The 20,929-nt window shown below is 49.9% G+C and overlaps 2 protein-coding genes; one reads left to right on the top strand and one right to left on the bottom strand.

The window, feature by feature from the left end:
- Positions 1-18,772: 18,772 nt before the first annotated feature.
- GSTUM_00010789001 (uncharacterized protein) lies at positions 18,773-19,221 on the top strand (the record flags this gene model as incomplete). XM_002841520.2 has 2 exons in its annotated part: positions 18,773-19,010; positions 19,062-19,221. The coding sequence occupies 2 exons, from the start codon at positions 18,773-18,775 to the stop codon at positions 19,151-19,153; spliced, it is 330 nt and encodes a 109-aa protein (XP_002841566.1). The 3' UTR covers positions 19,154-19,221.
- Positions 19,222-19,362: 141 nt separating this feature from the next.
- GSTUM_00010788001 (uncharacterized protein) lies at positions 19,363-20,658 on the bottom strand (the record flags this gene model as incomplete). XM_002841519.2 has 3 exons in its annotated part: positions 20,374-20,658; positions 19,855-20,321; positions 19,363-19,777 (listed from the first exon to the last, which is right to left on the bottom strand). Exons 1-3 carry the CDS (start codon positions 20,584-20,586, stop codon positions 19,363-19,365), a joined length of 1,095 nt encoding a protein of 364 aa, XP_002841565.1. The 5' UTR covers positions 20,587-20,658.
- Positions 20,659-20,929: the final 271 nt, after the last annotated feature.

Here is a 20,929-nt window from a genome sequence, read left to right as displayed (position 1 = left end):
GCTGCAGTGATTCGATGTAAACCTACCAGGCGCCGCTATCCGGGCCAGCATAAAAACCCACTTTAGATCTCAACAGAGATGTAAGAGGGGGGGGGTCTACACATGACGCACAGAGTACGAGAAAGATGCCCCAATTCAAGTTCCTAAATACACAATCAACCACCGGCACTGCGAATAAGAATACCGTGGGCCCAGCTTTCCTCCTACTCGGTAGCGCCCTCCTACACACAATCCCCTTCACATGCTACCAAAGCCTGACCTTTGAATCTTTTGTCTAACCATCCTAATCCCTACAGGTCGACCATCGAACATCCGGTTGTTATAAGGAAAGCTAATCCACGAGCACTTTCTGCAAGACGGAAAAAGAGAGGACTAACCCGGGGTCAAATATTATATAGCAGTACGGGATACCGTTTTCCGATATCCCACCTTACAACTAGACTATATTTGCACTACGGTATCAATTGCCTATACTGCAACGTACGGGAGCATTAAAACACTCACATCCCAGAACATGGCAAGATCCTCTCGGAGGAGGAGGAGGATAACCTATAGCCCCGTGACTCGTGACCTGAGCATCGGATAGAATGTCACAAGAAAAGATCGGGGGTAAAGGAAGGTTAGGGGAGTATTAATATCCCCTCCAACTCCCTCGCTCCATCTTGTACAACCTTGAGAGCCGCTCAACGGCTCTTGGCAAGTTGGGGTAGGATACTGGTTAAAATCGAAAGGCTCACTACGTGCCTATGCATGGGGTAAGGATATCGAGCATTTGAACCATGCACTGGTGGCCAAAAGAGAGGGAGAGAAACAATAGTTGATGGGATAAGCCTAGAGAAGCAACTATCGCGGTGCACCCGAGAGACCAAGCTGAGCGTGGGCGGGCCTGGGCAAAGGATCCAGCATTCGCTGAGTGCTGCGCTCTAAAACCACATGCCACGAGGGTGATCTGGATCTACAACCACTAATAAAGGGTTTGGCTACATAGCGAGTTTTTCGAGTTTACACGGGACTCGCAGAACGGGAGTTGATCGCACAATTAAAAGACTCCCCACTGGGTTAATTTGGCTTGATGAGCGAGCCCAAAACTGAGGACAGCCCTCCGGCCTCACTACCAAGCTCACATGTGGAGGAAAGTGGCATGTAAGTATGGCCTTCACCAAACCACTTCTATCGGAAACCAATCGCTACCATATCTTAGTGGCAGCCAGCACTCATACCGCAGCTTACAAGTTTTGGAAGTGCTTGGAATTCATATTTTTCTTCAATACCTATATCTTAAATAATCCTCACATCTATACTGCAGAGGAAAAGAGGGGGCGCAGAAAAAATATGCTAATAAAATAATGTGAAAAGAGGATTTACAATGAAAAAAGTAGATAATAATATGATGATAGAAACTCTTCCAACACACACCGGCTTGTTCCAAGACAAGAGAAATAGCACTCCACCAACGGAAAGCTTTAGATTTACGCACGGAAACTAAAAAAAAGCGTGACTCGACTGCATAAAGAATTCGGTAAGAGATTATGAGGGTATGTGATAGGTATGGGTACTTCCACCGCACGCAATCTCCCTCCACCAATAGAAAATGCTCAAGCTAAGTAGGTCTCTGTGGCAGGACTACGTTAGAGGGAAATGACAAACGGCAATTACTACAAGCCGGCGTTCGGGACTGCCAAGTAAGGGTAGACGGGGATGAGAGGATGGAGGCAATGGCGACGGCAAACGTAGTTATAGAGCTACTGGGGGCTCTGCGGAAACGGAAAACTAGTTACCTGTTCCTGAAGGCGGCAAGCAGGGTGATACCACTTGCACGGCCCTAGGACGCGCTGGGTGTGGCAGATATTGGGCACTGTACACCGTAGTAGAGCCTCGCTCCCACAAGGCCACACTGAGCAGCCCACCAGAGTCGGCCAAATCTATTCACTTGGTAGGAGTAATACCATCTCATCCGAGTTGGATTCCAACGCTCCCGCATGCCCATTCCAAGCAGCACAAAGGAGTGGTGTCTCGCCGTCGTTATCTGGTTTGTCGGGGTTGACATCGCCCCGTCCAAATAACATTTTCACCAGCCTTTTGTAGTCATTTGCAGCAGCAAAGGTGAGTGGTGTTTGGCCGTATTTATTTGGTTTGTCGAGGTGGAAAGCGCCCTGTCGAGAAATATTTTCACCACTCTCCTGTGCCCACTCTTAGCAGCAGAACAGAGTGGTGTTTCACCACACTTATCAAGGCCTCCGAGGTTAACGCCGCTCCGCCAGAGTAGTATCTCCACCACTCTCTCGTGCCCATTCCGAGTAGCACACCAGGGTGGTGTTAAACCATCCTTATCTGGGCCGCTTGGGTTGACGTCACCACGTCCAAGTAGTATTATCACTACGCCTCCGTGACCATTCCGAGCTAATCCCGCCTGAGTAGTGTTTCCACAAGTTTTTTGTACCCGCCCCAAGCAGCCAACCAAAATGGTGTTTTGCCACCTTTATCACGCTGGTCAGGGTTGACGTCGCCCTGCCCGAGCAGTATTTTCACGACCCCATCGTGCCCATTATAAGCAGCCCAATTGAGCGGTGTTCGGCCGTCGTTATCCGGTTTGTCAGGGCTGACGTCGTCCCGTGCAAGAAGAATTTGCACCACGCCTTCGTGTCCATTGAAGGCAGCGCCACTAAGTGGTGTTTGGCCGTCGTTATTTCGCCGGTCAGGGTTAACGTCGTTCCGTGTGAGCAGTATTTTCACTACTTCCTCGTGCCCATTGCAAGCAGCCCAATTGAGTGGCGTTTGGCCGCCGTTATCTGGTCTGTCAGGGTTCACATCGTCCCGTGCGAGAAGAATTTGCACCACGCCTTCGTGTCCATTATAAGCAGCGCCACTAAGCGGTGTTTGGCCGTCGTTGTCTTGCTGGTCAGGGCTAACGTCGTTCCGTGCAAGCAGTATTTTCACTACTTCCTCGTGCCCACTATAAGCAGCCCAATTGAGTGGTGTTTGGCCGTCGTTATCTGGTCTGTCAGGGCTGACGTCGCCCTGTGCGAGGAGCATTTTCACCACGCCTTCGTGTCCATTATAAGCAGCGCCACTAAGTGGTGTTTGGCCGTCGTTGTTTTGCTGGTCAGGGTTGACGCCGTTCCGTGCGAGTAGTATTTTCACTACTTCCTCGTGCCCATTATAAGCAGCCCATCGGAGTGGTGTTCGACCATTATTATCTAGTTTGTCAGGGTTGACGTCGCCCCGCGCGAGGAGCAGTTTCACCACGCCCTTGTGCCCATTCCGAGCAGCCCACCATAATGGTGTTTGGCCATTGTTACCTGGCAGGTCGGGATTGATGTCGCTCCGTGCGAGTAGTATTTTCACTATTTCCTCGTGCCCGTTATAAGCAGCGCGATGGAGTGGTGTTTCGCGGTTATTATCTGCTAGATAGGGGTTGACGTCATCTCGTCCAAGTAATATTTTAACAACTCCCTCGTGTCCCTCGTAAGCAGCACAATTGAGTGGTGTTTGTCCGTCACTATCTGGCTGGTCGGGGTTGACATCGTCCCGTCCGAGGAGCACCTCCACCAGTCCGTCGTGCCCACTCCGGGCGGCCCACATGAGAGGTGTATTGCCTGTGCAGTCTTGTTGGTTGATCTCACAACCTTCCACCCCTACCAAACTAGCTACAATCTCAACAATTCCAAAGACGGATACACAGTGCAGACCGTTGAACAGGGAAGGTTTATCAAAGCCAACAGTCCGTGAATGCGGTTTCCGTGCTTTCAGGAGTATTTTAGTAGATATATGATCAGTGTAGTCGTCAAAGAGCTTCAGCGCAAGAAATTTCGCGCAATCCGAAAGGTCCCTTTTCGCGTGGACCCCCCAATATTGCGAAGAATATTCGAGAAATGGTGTGCCTCGGATATCGGGAGAGGGACTTGTCGAAAGGGCCTTAACCTGCTGCGAATTCAGATAACTTAAGCAGGTTTCCGCCATTATCGAGTGAGCCGTTTTAAAAAGCTCCACATGATCCCGGAGGTACTCGTGAAGGGTAAAGTGGATTAACCGAACCGTGGAAGCCTCCTTGTCCATCACAACAAGTCCTTGACTACAGGCTAGTAGTGTCTCTATCGAAGGGATATTGTCGGTATTCAGATTCGGCGATCCTATTTCAACTGCTAGAGCATGGCGCAGTTCGTCAACCTTCAAGGGCCGCTCTGAATGAGATATCCACATTGCAGCAGCCACTCCGAGCTTCGCGTTCTCCCCACCCTGGCTCTTTATTCGATTCAGTGTTGCACCATAAGCATCCCCCAACCCCAATCCATTGGGCATTGCGTTGAGCTTCTCTCGCCTGCGGTGGATTGTGTTTTCTTGTAGGATTGCATCAATATTCATCGAAACTAGCAGGAATCTACACACGCATCTGTCAGTGGACAACTTGAGACGGCTCCGTGAAAGTCATTTCTTCTACGCACATTTCTGAAATATCTTCAGGAATTTTCCTCAGGATATCTGCCTCCAGACTACTGTCCATCGCATCTGGGGCTATGTCCTCGTCTAGCCTAGTGCGAAGATAACTGATGATATCACCTCTTCTAGGGGTGACCGATACACTCCCTACTCTTCCAGTAAGACGCCTTCCGATCTCTCGTCGAATGTGTGACCTTCCAGTCACGAATATTCGTGTGCCTGGAGAATTTTGCAGAATTTTGTTTAGCGAATCCAGAAGCTTAACCCGATGCCCTAGCCCACATTCGTCCACAGCATCGATGCATATGAAGGTACGCTTTTCAGAAGAGGTGGTCTGTAGCATATTTACAATATCTGCAAGCTGCGGTCCCCTCCCACCAATCACTTTTCTTTGGTCCTCATAGGCTTCCACTATTTCCCCCGGTACCCCTTCCATTCCGCCAACGACCTGCTTGAGCAGGGCGCCCAGCATATTCGTGGAGGACCGGTCATTTTGGACTGTGAAGTCAAAGTAAAAACAAGCAACAGCGACATTTTGTCCCTTGGCCTGATCGCACAATCTGTCTATCACCAATGAGCTAATATCATAGCTTGTCAGCATTTTCCCTTCGTCCTCTTCCATTCCTCGATGCTTGTCCTTGTTACCTAATATAGGTTTTTCCAACGCCCGGATCTCCGTAGCAAAACAAAACTGCATTGTTAGACCCGTCCCCCCCACCGCTGGCATACCAGTCTTTGAATTCCTCGGTTTCAAAGATCCATTCCCCCACATCTTTAACTCGGCGGTCTCGAATGTCCTGGTGCTGTAACCTCGGCTCCAGTGGTGACAACCAGGTCAAGATTTGAGATCGGTCATCGGCAATGGTATAGTTGTTCCACACCCTATTAAAGGAGTTGGTATTGTTATTGAAGTGATATTGAGCCATCTTTGCTGCTCGTGAACTGGTGCCGTAGAGGATAGATGAAGAAAAGCGGGGCTAAGAGATCAGCTGGCCGGCCGCTGGCAGCCTGCCCAATCAATCAGCCGAGTTTGGTGGAATTGCCGCCAAGTGACGCCACAGAAGAGACTCCAACATATTTTATTGCCCCCGTTTGTCCCCAACCCAAACTCACGGCACTTTGTCGCGCCATACAAGTACAAGTATCATATCTTTAGGTTTGTATAACACAAGTAATTACTACTCAGCAGCCTTGACGGGCGGCAACTGGTAGGATTAAGTTAAGGTATTCGATCGTTACGCTAGAAGCTGCGAGTACGGTCAGTTAGACTATCGGCCGCCAGGTGCGACAGTGCAAAGCCAGCAGCTTGTTCCTACGGCGCGAGAATCCGGCAAGTCTTTGCAGTCTGATTTGTCATGATTCACACGCGGTATCCATCTTCCGCGCGGGTACAGTACTCGCACTGCGAGACTCTCGCGACGCCGGAACAGACGAAATCGCCCATACGAACAACTCCGGTAAGCGAGGGGACCGCCCGCCCTTCCACTGCACCGTTAGCACTCAGGACCCCTTTCACTATCCGTCCTGCTCCAGAACCTTGTGCCCTTACTGCTCGTATTCCAATACCAGTCATGGAGACGAGATTCTCCATTGCCCACCATTTCCTCTCACCTCGAAACCCCATAGAGCGAACACCGGGCCCACCGGCTAGGTCTAAAAGAGGTGGATGAGGGAGAGAAGTGCCAAGCCCCGTTTGAAAGGTTTTGATGCGCTAGGATTTCACAAAATCTCGTAAAGATACGGTAAGTTCTCCCCGGATTAATAGATTATCCGTACCCTTATTCCAAGGGTATCGCTTAGCCGGAGCGCATTCTGACCGCCTCCCTTCCTCCTACTCGGGGATTCTAAACCGCGATTTTAAGCAATAAATTTAAGACCAGTCTAAATACTCTAGTGCAATAAGTGACATACCCTTGTGGACTAGCTGGTAACTAGTTCAGCTCCACCGTGTTCAGACTATGATAACATGGACGAATTCCACGGTGCGAAGATGGGAGAACAAAGATAGAGAAGGCATATAACTCCCCCTCACCCCCGACACTCCCTCCGCTACCCCACACCCGATCGGTCCACCATCATCGTCCTCCCCGAATGAAGAATTCGGAAAATCAAAGCCGGCCAGGACCACCTGCTACCGTAACCCGTAGACCTTAAAAAAAACCCATCTCTCGGAACGATGATACACTCCATCAACAATTCTCCAAATGACCGGACCCTTTTGTTCCCCTATGAAGGGTCAAGTCAACCAGAACGCTCCCTTAACTCCCCACGGCTGAGTCGGCGGAGCGGACACAGATGTTATTCGAGGCTTCGCCAAGAATACTATCATGTATGATAGGTTAAGTAGCCGAGCATTGACTTCTCTTCCCTTGCTCTCCCCATCAGATTCTATACTCGATTCTTAGTAGGACTCTTCTCTTGCTACTCTCATGCTATTCAAATTTTAAACTTTACGCCTACCCCCATGAAAACTCTTTACGACAGATTCTATATCTAACGGTCCCTGTATAACCAGCCCTAATGTACAAATATTTGGCTTCACCACGACGTGTCGGGGAATATTCAATCGGGCTTGAAAACATGCGCAGTAATGCCAAGAAAGTTAAACCCTTTTCTCATTATGAAAGCAGCCGCAGTCATCTCTCTTTCCCAGAGGCCGATTCAAAATAAATAAATAAATAAATAAATAGAAACACTCTATAGAATACCTCTTCAATACAGTATGAAGTTTATGGGAAAAAGCGTCATCAGGATTTATGCTCGGTGTTAGTAATTAATTGTGTTTCCGCTCATACGCATACCCTTCCACTACGAATGCTGCTATGTGACTGTATTCGTCACTCCCCCATTCGTAAGCCCATTTGCACGCTTTCCCCCTCTCCTGATTTTTCTTCTTCTCTTCTTTGATCTGAGCTGTCTTCCTTGAGACATATCAATACTTCAACCCCAATTCTACGTTTGCTTATTCTGTCTCTAGTTCGTGATTCTTCTCAATACTTGGTCCCAAAACTGCCAAGCAAACATGTCTCGGTGCTTATGAGTGACATCACATGATTTTGAATGGTTCTCTTGAAAGCTGTCTGTGTCGGATAGACAAGACACAACGATAAACCCATCGGGAACTCACCATATCTGAATTATTCAAGAGCGACAGCATTTGTTAGGGATAAAAAATAAAAATCCCCGGGCCCAATCCGTTATTCCTTCCCTCCTTCCTACATGCATCACACAAACTACCAAAATCCCCACCAAGCACACACAAATGCACCGCTTCAAATCCGCCAGCGACTCCCAAGTCGCCCACCTCCAAGCCCAACTCGAACTCGAGCGCGAAAAAAGCGCAAACCTCCAGCGCCGCGTCGAATCCCTCGAATGCGAACACGCCCTCTTCCAGGAGCGGGAGCGCGCCCTACTCGACATAATCTCTCACTACAAGTCCGACATGAGCGAGAACTTCCTACGCCTGCGCCGCGTCGCCGCGGCTTCACTTCCGCAGCGCGAGAACAGCACCGTAACGGAGCCGGGCATAGGCCCATTCCTGCGCCGTGTGAGCGAGATCGTTGACACGATAGCGGAGAACATGGAGGAGCTCGGCGGGGTCATTGTCCGCAGCGGCGAGACACGCGCCCCGGTTCCAATTTCCCGGGATATGCTGGACATATTCCTCGACGGGAACGATCTGCTGGCGGAATTGCCGAGGACTTCGGAGGACTTCGCCCGGCAGGTGCTCGCGCTGCGGAATCTGTGCGTGAGCTTTCAGGACTCATATGTCCCACTGGCGCTCGATGCGTATGACTCGCACAGCCTGGCCATTCAGGACTCGTTTGCCGCTCCGCACCCACCCGAGCATCCGGAGGTGCTTTTTGTGCACTTTCACAACCTCACCCCCATGCTTAAGAAGTTCTGTCTAGACTCTACCTCCTGCACCGCTGCGCACCAGGAAGACTGCGTGCATAATACCCTCCCACATGTTTTCGAATCTTTGTCAATCGCTATGACGCATCCCGGCCCAGACTGGCAGGCGCTGCAAAGGGCCATTTTTGCCAGTTTGGTGTTTGCGACGGGCCTGCAAGGTGAGGCTTTCGGGTTGGTAGATGTGGCGGGGGTCAGGGGCGCTAGGGCTTGGGAGGAATTTCAAGAGTGGGATATCAGCGAGGAGAGCTGGGAGAGCAGGGATGCGCACAGAACGGAACTTTTGGAGGTTTATTGGAGGGTGGCAAGGCAGGATGAGCAGGGAGGAAGGGAGGAAGCTGGGGCTTGTGCGAGGAGATATGGTGGAGGGATGGTGAGCCTTGACAAAGTGTACTCGAGGAATAAGTAGGTTTATATCTGTTTTTCAGTCGTTTGGTTTCGAATTTTCCAGTTCTTTTTCCGGCAATCATCATAATTTGCGCTAGTAACAGGACCTCTATTGAGGCATGCCTTAATATTTGATTTCGGTTACGAGCTGCCCCTCCATAGCCATTTTTAACTAATATCAATAGGAAGTTGAGTCAGTGCTTTCTCACAATCCATGACCGGGGTGGGCGAATAAGACTAGGGAGCTTTTGTGTCTATAGCCTCGATAGAGACACAAGTTCTCACCAAGTCCCAAATGTGTATCAATAGGTCGACTCTAGCGACCAACACAACCTATCATGCGTATCCCCCCTCACTTGGCCCCACACACGCTTGTTCTAAAGCAAGGCATCAATCCCCCCCTCACCATAACAAACGGCCGCCAAAGGATGTACTGTACAAGTGCAGTGCAAACCCCAATAACCAAAGGAATCTATCTGCACCTCCTTTTATCATAGTAGTTGATCCGCTAGCCATCAGGTGAGACGATCATAAATCCCAGACATGATGATAAGAATCCCGCGAACACTCCCGAATCTCACCTGTGCAAAACCAGGGGATAGGAAGCTTTTAAAGCCACTCGTTAAAAAAAGCCCCTCCCTTCCTCACTTTCTCAATGACACAGAAGCGCAAAATCTAACGTACCCAAAGGTACTAGCATCAAAACCAATGCTCAATCCCTCATCCCTTCCTCAAAGCATCACTAAGTTAGTCACTACCCGTCACTCTCAAAGTCATCATGACGCACTCGGAGGTTCTAAAGTTGATAACCGCGAAAATACCCCCCTGACCATCACCCCCTTCCCAGGCGGTATCCCAGGTGGTAGTCAAGTGGCCCACACGGCCCCCTTGCCAACGGACGTCACGAATCAGAAAAGGGAAAAAGCGACAGCATCCTCCATGGCTTCCCCGCGCTAAGGCTCGGCTATCAATTCTCCCCCGAAACAAGCCGTCCCACAGCCTAATAGCAAGCACAGACCCAACATGTTCGTAGTGTAACCTATGCGCAAAAACGACAACTATCCAATGATAAACGAAATAAACCATCCAAGGAAGGACTGGGGGAAGAATTTGAACAATCTAATAAAGTCTAAGCTCAGACCCAAACCTCAGCCCAAGACGGCCGAACTTGACAAAATAAACGAGGGAAGCAAAAAAAACATGATAGCTCAAGCAGAGTGGATAGAAGTAAAATAAAAAATGCCAAAATAGAGATAACAAAAAGTTTCGCTAGGCTAATTTAGGAAGCCTCAGGCAACTTCTTCTCCTCGTGGGTAAGCCCTTTTCTAATCGCGAGGACGCTATCAACGATAACAGCGTCAACCCCCTGCTCAGTTTGCAACTAAAATAATACGGTCAGCAAAACTCCCTCGCAAATAACATGGTAAAGTTGGCCAACTCACCTTAACATTGGCCGGAAGGTTGTTCATAACCCCGTATGTCACACATACAAGCCCAGATTCCTTGACGACTTTGATCAAGCGGGGACAAAGAACTAATGGCTCGACAGCAGAAACAATCCCAAGAAGATTCCATCTACTGGCGAATCGAATTGCTTCTTGGAGACTTGAGGCACGGATATCTGCCATTGGCTGAGTCCCAGCTTCCGTGAGAAAAAGAATCGGGATCGATGGCTGTAGACAAAAAGTAAGTACAAACTCGTCACTCTGCGAAAAAAAGCCAAACATACTTGTTTCAATGAGAGCAACAGGCAAATATCCGGGTTGAAACTCGAGAAAATCAAGTCGCGCCCATTAGCGTGATCGTAAACAACCTTCAATACTATGCGATCGTCAGCAACTTGAACCGGTAAAGTTTTTCTCCCACAATAGAAACCCTACCACAATCAACCCAGGAGTTCATCTCAATACCGAGAGTATCCATATCCTGGTCCTCGGTCTCTTGGAGCATCGGATACTCTAGATTCCGCGATTAGCACAATTGAAACTTTCCAAGTATGGCAAGATCACATACTCAGCTCAATGTTAAAACCAGTGCCAACCGGAATGTCCTTAAAAGCCGACTCCAAGGTGGCAAACGGTGCAGAGATACTAGTGCCTCTACTATTCCCCTTGAAACCATGCAGCTTATAGGCTCTGGTATGTTTCATTCGCTCTGCAAAATCCGCCTGGGTTGCATCATCCCCATCGTGCAACGACATGGATCTATGTCTCCGAAGAGTGTGCTGAGGACCACCCTCTCGAGTCCCATTTTCGCCCGGCGTTCTGTTGGCATTTGGGATACGCTCGGGTGACTCCTTCCCAGACCGATGGGTTGGCTGGCGACTCATTGACATGAACTAACCATATTAGTAAACTCTTGGTCCCCACTTGTACTAGGGCTTGGCAAGTACCTGCTCCAGAGTCAAGGTGTGGAGAGGAGCGTCAACCCCGGTCTCTCCGACCAGGAAGTCATGATAGATCACAGGCACATGATCTTTCGTGAGTTGAACATCTTGAAGCCTGTCAGCAAGACCAAAGCATCAATTTTAAACCCCATTCAAGGTAACCCTACCAAACTACAAACTATTAGCACATGTCAAGGTTGGGGTTATTGTATCCATACCTCAATGTACTCGGCGCCCAAGTTTGCCGCCGCAATAAACGACTGAGCATTGGATCAGTATGGCCCAGTCAATCGCGCTTCCAGCATTCCATCCTATGAACATACCAGAATGGTGTTTTCTCCAAGCTGTAGAGATTTACGTGCTGGAAGATTCTTTCCGAGGCCTTCTCAGTATGGTTAGGTAAATACCGCCTCGATAATGGGGAACTTCATAGAGCCCAATCACCTCTATGCCCAATAACCTACAGAGAATTATTAGTATTGGCTCAAACACAGAAGCCAGAGAAACCTACTCTCGGTATTGCTAAACTCTTCCAGTAGGTTTGCTGCTTAGTGATTTCCATATTGGGGTGAGCAAATGGTTTGACAATCATGAATTCGAAGTTCAAGCAGCCGATTATCTCCAAGTTAGCGCCAAGAATCGGAACCTGCACACCACCCTGTAGAGAAACCCTACGCTTCCCAAGTTCCGGCTTGATTGAGCTTAAAAGTGCTACTGCTCTGCCCACAATCTGATCCTTCGATCCCGCATATGTAGGGACAATATCGAACGTGAGTTTCACCTTGCTTGCGTCCTTTGTCTCGAAAACGATTGGGTCATCCGTAGCAATGTTAGAATGAGCAGGGAGGTCAATAATTGTCGGTTCCCCCGTTGCGTTTTGTGCCGAGACAACTAGGGAGAGTGCCGTGTCCAACTGGGTTGAATGCGCTTCGGCCAACGGAATCTTATCCAGTTGAACTGGCGGAACATCTTTCCTTGTGTCCATGCTCCCCAAGCTGACTAGAATCATAGCTTCTCCTGCTTTCAGATAACGATGTCCAAAACTCTTGACAGGGGGCGACTGAGTGCCAGAGAAGTTGAATCCATTAGTGCCGAGTGATCCGCTCAATGATGCCGTGCCGGGTGGGGTGAACGGGCTCGAGGAAAGAGCTGGGCTCACGGATCCCGACGATTCCGAGGCGTTGCTTGCCTCCGCAAGTTTCCTAGCGATACGGAGATGCCCTCTCAGGGCCGCATGTTCCTTTGCCGACCAACCAGACAAGTCGTGTTTGTCCATGTCACTCTCTCCATTTTCAACCAAGAGATCAACTACCCCCTCCTTGCCTTCGACAGCAGCAACAAACAGCGGCGTCCACCCATAATTCTTCTCGGCTAGTTCAACGTCGGCTCGCTGTGTGTCACTTCCTTCAAGCAAAACCCTAACGCACTCAACATGGCCGAGCCTTGAGGCATGATGCAAGGCGGTCTCGCCGTTTTCGTCTTGATAATTTATATCGACTCCAGCCTCGACCAGGAGCTTAACAATGACAGAAGCGTTTTTTTTTGCGGCTAGTGCTAACGCAACCGAAGACTTTGAGACAGCCTTTCTCGCTGATACCACTCGATCACTAGCACCCAACTCTCCATCCCAACCTTCGGATAGCAATAAGATACGGGTAGTCTTTGGGTGCTCTCCCATAACAGCCAAATGCAATGGCGCCAATCCATCATTGTCCTGCCACCTCGGAGAGTCGATTCCTTCTGAAACATCGAACTGGCCCCACTGCCGCATGAACTTGATGATCAACCGGCAAACAACCACAAATCCGAATTGTGCTGCATAGTGAAGTGGTGTACGCCCGTAAGAATCGCGAGCTTCGAGCGCTGGTCTCTGCTGAACACGAAGCTTCTGAAGCAAGTATTCAAGAATTTTAACGGATTCGTCATGGGTGGTTAACCCTAATGTCCCGTCCAACTCGGATGTGTTGAGCGAGCTGGGGGGCGAAGATATTGGTGATTCCGCTGGTGTAATGTAGATCGGCTCTGGAACTTGGGGAGTTTCCTGGTCCTTGTTATTGAAAGGATCTGGGATCGGTGAAACAGAAGGCTCCTTAAGCAAACTCTTGCTTCTTCCAATTGATATCACCAAACGGTGAATGACATTACGGTCATTGATGTCGTCTTCTTCATGCAGGGTATCGATATAACCCAATAGCATATCAATGCACTTCCTAGATTTGTATACTATTGCCCGCTGCAGAAGAGCGAGGAGGATCTTCTTGGAGACCGGAGTTTGTTCCACCTCTCCTATAACGTCAGCGAGTCCAGTGGGAGTATCACCGTGTAGACATTGACCGGCTCTATCGGCCCTGTCCGATGCAATGCCATTAAATGCAATCCGTCTCGGTTCGATTCCGGAATTCTCCAACCGTGTGTTATCCAATTCAAGTGCTTCGGTTCCTCCAACTTTGGAAAGCCACTGGTTGACCTTCTTCATAGCCAATATGACACCGGCTGCTGAGGCGAATGGTTTTGTGTTGACTTTAGATTCCAGGTAGCGACGTTGGGCACAAAGATTGGCCTTCTTATCAGTCCTGTTGGAAGTCAGTGATAGCTAGGCCGGAATAAAATATCTTGGGATGTAACTACTTCTTTAGGATCTTGACGAAACCTCGGCGATTGACCTCTGTTACAACCAATCATCAGTACTGCGCATTGGGAAACCAGTAAAACCGGTTGTTCGGGAAGCATGCGCGTGCAATTCACCTCCATACCATTGGAGCTTCCTAAGGCCACTTCTCAACTCCAAAAGAGCGCCCAAGAGCTCCGCGACATCGCCTCTATCCAAATCCAACCCGTATACATCTGAACCAGAAAGTTCGGTGGATTCACCACTCTTGAGACGTCCATTCTCAGAGTTGAACAAGCCATCGAAGTGTTGATCGTATCTGCCATGCAAAAGGCTTAAGCGACGTTGATATTCGGCAAATCGTTTATTAAAGAAAGAATCGACCAATTCAAGATTGCGGTCAAGTTCAAAGAAGAAAGCTAGCCACGAAAAAAAATTAGCCAAGAACCAATGACGGCATGCAACCGAGTTACTCACGGGCCAGATCAGCTTCTCCTTTCGCACGCTGGCCAGATATAGCAGCCTTAATATGTTTCTTGAGTCCTTTGTAATCTATGTAACTCGAGGACCACTCAGGAACCTGGTTCCTTGGGAGTCTGCAGTGATAATGATAAGCGGCTCCTCGAGATCCCTGCAAACAACAAAAGTAGAAGATAGAATGACGTACGACTTGCCAAACTTCATGATGGATGAACCAATGGAAAGTGATACAAAGCGGATTGTACCCCGTACAATCTTGCAAGGAGTGTTTATAGAGTATATTTGCGGAGGAAAATTTGGTGAGAGGCTCCGGGTAAGAGAGGTCAGAGCATTGGCCCTTGGAATATGAAGGGGAAGAGGGCTGGTGTTATGTAGGTGGGCGGGCTATCGGGTAGGTATTGCGCAAGACCTATGAGAGCACGGCAATGTAAGAGTACGGGTAGGGTATGATTGTGACAACGAAAGCGGTACGATACCGCCGTCGGGGTTCCCACGAAGCTGGTCGCACAGTACAGGATTTGCCGACTTGAACAGGTTGTTCCTCCCTCCCCCAAAATAAAAAATTCAAAGGCCAGGACAGGTGAATGGAGACGCGCTGAGCAAGTTCGTGTTCAAGCTAATTACTCCGGTTGGTCAGTCAAACCCTACACACCACACCGTTACAAATGATATAAACATGCAGCCGTGAGAATGCTAACAGGGATGATCGGTCTCCCTATCCCAGAAGAGATATCTAAATATTCGTGGAAGTGGTGTGAAAGGTCTCCGACAAGTTCCTCCCGGCTATGAAAGTGAAAGCTATCTAGGGAAGGGAAGATGTAACATCCGAAAGCATCTACAGCACCAAGCCAGCTTGTTTAGACGGTTCAAAAACTATATGACGGTTTGGCGGGGGGTGGTTGTGATAAAGGGAGACAGATCGGTGAGAGAAGGTAGGAGGGTAGAAAAGAAAGGGCAAGGGGAGGAATCTCAGGTGCGCCTTCAGTGCAGGTGGGGAAGGGAGGAAGGGATGTTGCAAGAATTTCGGAGGGGTGGAGGGGGGGAAGAAGAGCCAAAAGGTGTTGTTATGATAGGTTTGGTATGAGTGGTTTGGGCCTTGATATACACGGCACAAGTATAGTGCATCATGGTTCTCCCACTGGTGAAGCTTTTGGCCACTCCATTGGCCCCCGTCATGCCGGTAACTGCAGCTGCAGCCAAAGCGTTCCTCCCAAGAAGGCTTTCCCGCTAAGCGAGAGCTTCGGGTAGAGCATCACCCGTCGAGGCTCTGCCGGTATTAATGCTCTCTAGAACATTGAAATCTGGATTGGGTGGTAGAGGCATCTCATGTATGACAAGGTACAGTACAAGTACTCGTACAATCAATTTACACGGTAGACCCCAAGATGTCCGAGTAGAGATTGTCGATAGACGGTATTGCACACATACAGTGAGAGTAGTGGTACTTGTACTGGTGCAGGGTAATACGGTATCCCCATCAGGCTCTCTCCGTTATTTCCTCATATGCGCAATGCCCTGTTCCGTGCAAGTATCGGTACCTACCCTCCAAAGCAGGGATACATTCCAGTTCATGATGCTTATGATGATGAGTTTTCCACCCGCTTCAGTTCCGTAGATGATTAGGAAAACACGCACCCCTTCCAGATTCAATTCACCCAGTTGATTATTCGGCCTTTATCCCCATGCAGTAGACTACCCCACCCATCCGCTCCAATTGTGGCCCCCCCTTGCGTCTACACCTTCTTTCCCCGGACAGCTACTTTCTACATGTGGCGGAAGACATGGTGGCCTGCGAATCAGTAGGACCGCTAGCCACACAGCCGTCTCCATCGTCGGCTGGTCGTTTTTAACCACGGGGTGGAAACCCATTCGACGGGTGTCAATAACTCAGTTGACGGATGCGCACAGATAACTTCACCGATTGGTCTTGTGATTTGATGTGCCCGCTTCTAACCCGGTAAAATAGGCATAGCACTCACGAGGGCGTTTACTGAAAAGGGAAGCTTTTATTGAAACTGAACTGGGACCAATGCTACCACTTGAGTACCGGTATCCTTCCAGGGAGGAGGGTGGATTTTCTCCCCGGTGCTCTTTAAATAGAGCTTTCCTAGTGGGTCTAGTCCTCTCGGCACTTTGCAGTACGAGTACTCAAGTAAGTTATCGCACCCCGTGCCTGGGCACGGAGGCGCCAACAGCTGGGATCACCCTCTCAAGGGAGCGCTAGAATTCCCGAACACTTCGACTCGCGCGCAGACCGAGCCACGGCGCGCTGTATTTCGCTGCTCCTTCTCGTTTCCTCCTCGTTGATGTGCACCATGACTTAATATGCGCAGAAGTACTAGTAGATGAGTTCAGTCTACAGCACGCGCACCGGCACTGTACTTGTACTGTACTGTACTTACAGTACCATACCCACCGTGCCACCACCGTTGCTCAACGAATCCAACCATGATCATTTACCCGGCCCGCTATCGCGCTTGTGCCAGATGCAGCTTCACTTTCATCTCCGATCAGGTTAATTCAATTGTGTATCTCTAATCGGTGTCCGGTTCGGCCCATTTCATACATCACGGGGTACAGTACGTTACTCCCCATTGTTTTTGCAGGTTTGCCCTTTAAGCGTTCATCACTCACTATGCTAAAGCGAAAACTTCAGTGAAAGTGATATCTTGATGGAAAAGCTGCATGATGACGGGGCAATCGATTGGAACCACAGCGCCTCCGGTCTTGTGAAAGAACTGGTGTGAAACCTGGGAACAAGATTAGGGAGCTCCTCCACTTTATTTTTGTTAAGCTCATGATACCATACCGATAACTTACACGGTAGCGTGGATCAAAGTCATCCATGCCAAGCAACACACAACCCCGATTGAAGTCTCCATTTCCAAAATTTATAATTCATTCCCTATCCTAATACTTTCATGTGACGACAGACATCCGCTATGGTTCTAATATTTATTTACAATCTGTTTTTGAACCCGTCGGGCGGGAGGAGCGCTTGTCCGTCTATTGTCCGACGTTTTATTGAAGACTCAGCAAAGACCACATACATACCGGTATTGGGCGGAGACTGCCAACAGATCGATATCGCCAAGACATCCGCCCACAGATTGTGGGGTCCTCCGATGCGAATCATGGCTTGACCCCCTTTGCCACTTGAGATGGACACAACCCAGGCACATAGTCTCACATGTGGAGCCAACTCCGACAAGTCCCCGAGCTGATAGTCGACCCCGAACAGTGTCACTAGCTCTAAAGACGTCAGTGGATGTTCTACCCAGCGCCGGAAAACGTTTTCCCTAGAAGCTAAATCTTCCATGTGATCCCTACGTACCATGATACACCTCTCAGCGAATTAGAATGGGGGCTAAGTTACCGCCTACTCGAGTACCGGTATCGTGGTCTGGGGTAGGTATTTTGGCCTACGACACGGCTGCTTCAGGACAATACACGACCCCGGCTGGACATAATTCCTCTTATGACCTATCTGCCAATTTGCCAATTTCATAATATACGAGCCACAGTACGACCAAGGTGCTCCAGCCTCGTGGGAGCACCGAGTCGACATAAATCTTAAACCTATATCTCCAGTTCAAACCACCAGCACTCGAGTGCACCATTCCCGCATGATGACCCCCGAAATTAGGGCCCGTTCCTAGTTCACCCGAGATCAAGCCTACTTTTAAGCTTATTGACTTTACCCACTGGCCTCTCTTCCCAGTTGAACAGGCCTCCGGCTGGCTGCGCCTCCGGGAAATGCGGATACGTAATTTCGAATCCGCACTTCGTCCAGAAAACACCTGCATTTCATATCCTCTACCAGAGTTGGAATAAGGTTTTTAACAACAGAGCACCGCGGCGGATAAAGGACACTTCATCTACCGTCGGTATCTAGCGATAGGGGCACTTTCCGGTGAGGAATATAAAATGCCGCAGGACAAAGCGCCGAACGCAGGTTGTCGGAATACCATCGCACAGTAAGGGGTCGGGTAGATGCCCGTGGCCGGCAGTTCCAGTGCCGCTTCTGCCCTTTGATCGGCTGGATTAAAGTGTGAAGTACGTTGGCCGACAATGGGCGGGCTATTTTGGAAACTGAAGGATAATCAACCACGTTTGGCCGCAGCCTTCACTCATATATCGGGTTCCAAAGACACACCTTGCCATCTAATGAGAATACAATTCAGACATGACAATATTGGACAAGAATATTGGTTCGTAGATATACCTCCTTGCCTGCCCGCCCACCCCACCTGTGGAAACCATCTTGACCCTGTATAATAAATGACATGAATTCAACCTCAACCCAGCAAAAAAAAACCAATCATCAAACAAAACTCGCAATTGCAGATCCCTCAGCATTTCTCCCGAGTGACACTCTATGAACAGGACCATCCCATTCCCCCACCTTCGCAAAACTCCCCCACGAACACCCAAACCCAATCAATAACCCTAACCCGCCGCCAAGCCAACGCCACTCCCTCCCCTCCATCCATCCACTCAAGCCCCCATCCCGTCCATCAACCCACTACCACCTCACCACAGCACTTCATCACCAACCACAAATGCCACAACTCCACCCAACACCCCAGCAAGCCTACCTAACTCTCCTCCGTGCCGCACGCCTCGCCTTCGCGAGCGACACGCAAACACTGACAGCAGCGCGTGCCAAGATCCGCCAGAAATTCCGGCACACGCCCGCGGCGCAACGGGACCAGGGTGTGCGCTTGGCGCTGGAAGCAGCCGAGATTTTGAGGAGGAATGTGGTTCAGGGGGTCATGAAGGAAGGGGAGGGGATTTTTCGTGAGTTCCTTCCTTCCTCCCTTTTTCCGGGGGGAGGCTAACTGGGGGTAGGCTTGAGGATACATGATGAGATTGAGAAGGGGGATAATGCAAGTGTCAAGTTTGGTGGTGGGCGGGATGGGGGGAAGTGTTGCTCCCGGTGAGGGGGATTGTATCATATCTTAAGGGGCGCGGGCGGGAATCGGATGTAAAAAAGCGGGTTGGGATTATGCTATGATTGGTATGACGTATGATACTTTTCACGTGGAGAAAGGGAACAAAAAAAAATATAAAAAAAGAAAAACAGAAAAAAACAATCATAAAACTATGGTACAAGTAAATCCCCCCTCTTTCATCCCATCAGACTCTAACTTCAGCTCCCTACCTGCGAAGGATACACAACATCATCCTCCCCGGGGGGCCTTGCAAGGACAATTTCCTCCCTGACATCTCTCCCCCCATCCTCCCGCCCTTCCATATCCCCGGCATCCACTACCTCCTCCTCCTTCCCACCACCAGCAGCAGCAGGGTTCACATCCCTAACCACCGCGGCACTCTGCCCCCGATCCATATTCCCCAACGGCCTTGTGCGCCCCCACTGCACGCGCAGTGGACACCCGGCGACAACGGCCTTCCCCTGGCATGTCGCGGTCGCAGATTCGGCGGCGGCACGGGTGGTGAAGTTTATGAATGCGCAGCGGGATCGGTGCACGCACACGACGGACTTTATCGGGCCGTGAGGGGCAAAGAATGTTCGTAGGTGGTGTTCTGCTAGGTCATCTTCCACGCTGGTGGTTTGTTAGTCCACCTGTAAAATTAAAAAAATAGAAATAAAAATAAAGAAAGGAAAGGGTGGGGGGCATACCCTGTGAGAAATAGGGAAGTAATTGTAGTATCTTCCGGGGGAGCCCAGTCCATCGGTCCCGGGGGGATCTGACTGACACCCGGGAAGCGAGCTCCGCGACCTTTTCCACCCCTTCCTCTACCACCTCCACCGCCCCTATTCCTAACAGGCCCCACCCTGCGAGACCCCTCCCCATCATTACCATTACCCCCACCCCCGCGCCTCCTCTTGTAATAAGGCTCACTCCCAGCCAACCTCTTCAACAACTCCCGCGCCCGATCGTCCGTCTTCTCGTACTCCTCCGGCACCTGCGCGTCTACCAACGTGCCCTCACTGTTCTGGGCGTAGTACTCCTTGTTGATCCCCGAACTAGGACCCTGCGCCACCAACTTGAGCGCCGCGTCACGCACCGCGATCGGCAGGCCGAAGGATAAATCCAGCATGCAGCATTGACAGCAATTCTTCAGGCGGGCACACGTTAGACATATCTGCTTCGAGTTAGTCACCAGAAGTGAAAATAGGATTGGGGGGGTTAGGCACGTTTGTCTTCTTGAAGCGGGATGTGCGGTCGGCGGCCCAGCGAAAGACGGTGAAGGGCCTCGTGCAGATCTTGCATTCCATGCCGTGATCTTCCTTTATCATTTGGATGAATGGGTTGTCAGTTGCGCTGAGGCAGTCGTTGCACACGGCTGGGAAGTCCGTGACTTCGGAGCCCGAGCGGTTGATGTCGGACTTTGGGCCTGCGGGGGGCATTCTTATTCTCTCTTGTTATTATCAGCAGACTATAGGAGGAGAAGTATCGATGGTGGTGATGGAGGAAAGAAGGTGTTGTTGTTGTTGTTGTTGCCGAGGCTTGGTGTGTTCAAGTTCTAGAAAAGAGATGACGGTGGCGACTTCCTTGCTTGTTGATTACCTAATCAACCACCCATGCCTAGTTGCATACCGCACGTCCAGGACGGATGGATATCGTACTCGAGTGATGCAGCGAGTGACTGAAAGTGCAACACACGCGCAGAGTGAAGCAAAGTGTACTGCACTCATACATAAAGGCCGTATCATACAAAATGCCCTACCGCAAATTTAACAAGTGTTGTTC

The sequence above is a fragment of the Tuber melanosporum genome, assembly GCF_000151645.1.
Source record: "Tuber melanosporum whole genome shotgun sequence assembly, scaffold_75, strain Mel28".
Classification (NCBI taxonomy): Eukaryota; Fungi; Ascomycota; class Pezizomycetes; order Pezizales; family Tuberaceae; genus Tuber; species Tuber melanosporum.
This window is presented reverse-complemented; position numbering and strand designations above follow the sequence as displayed.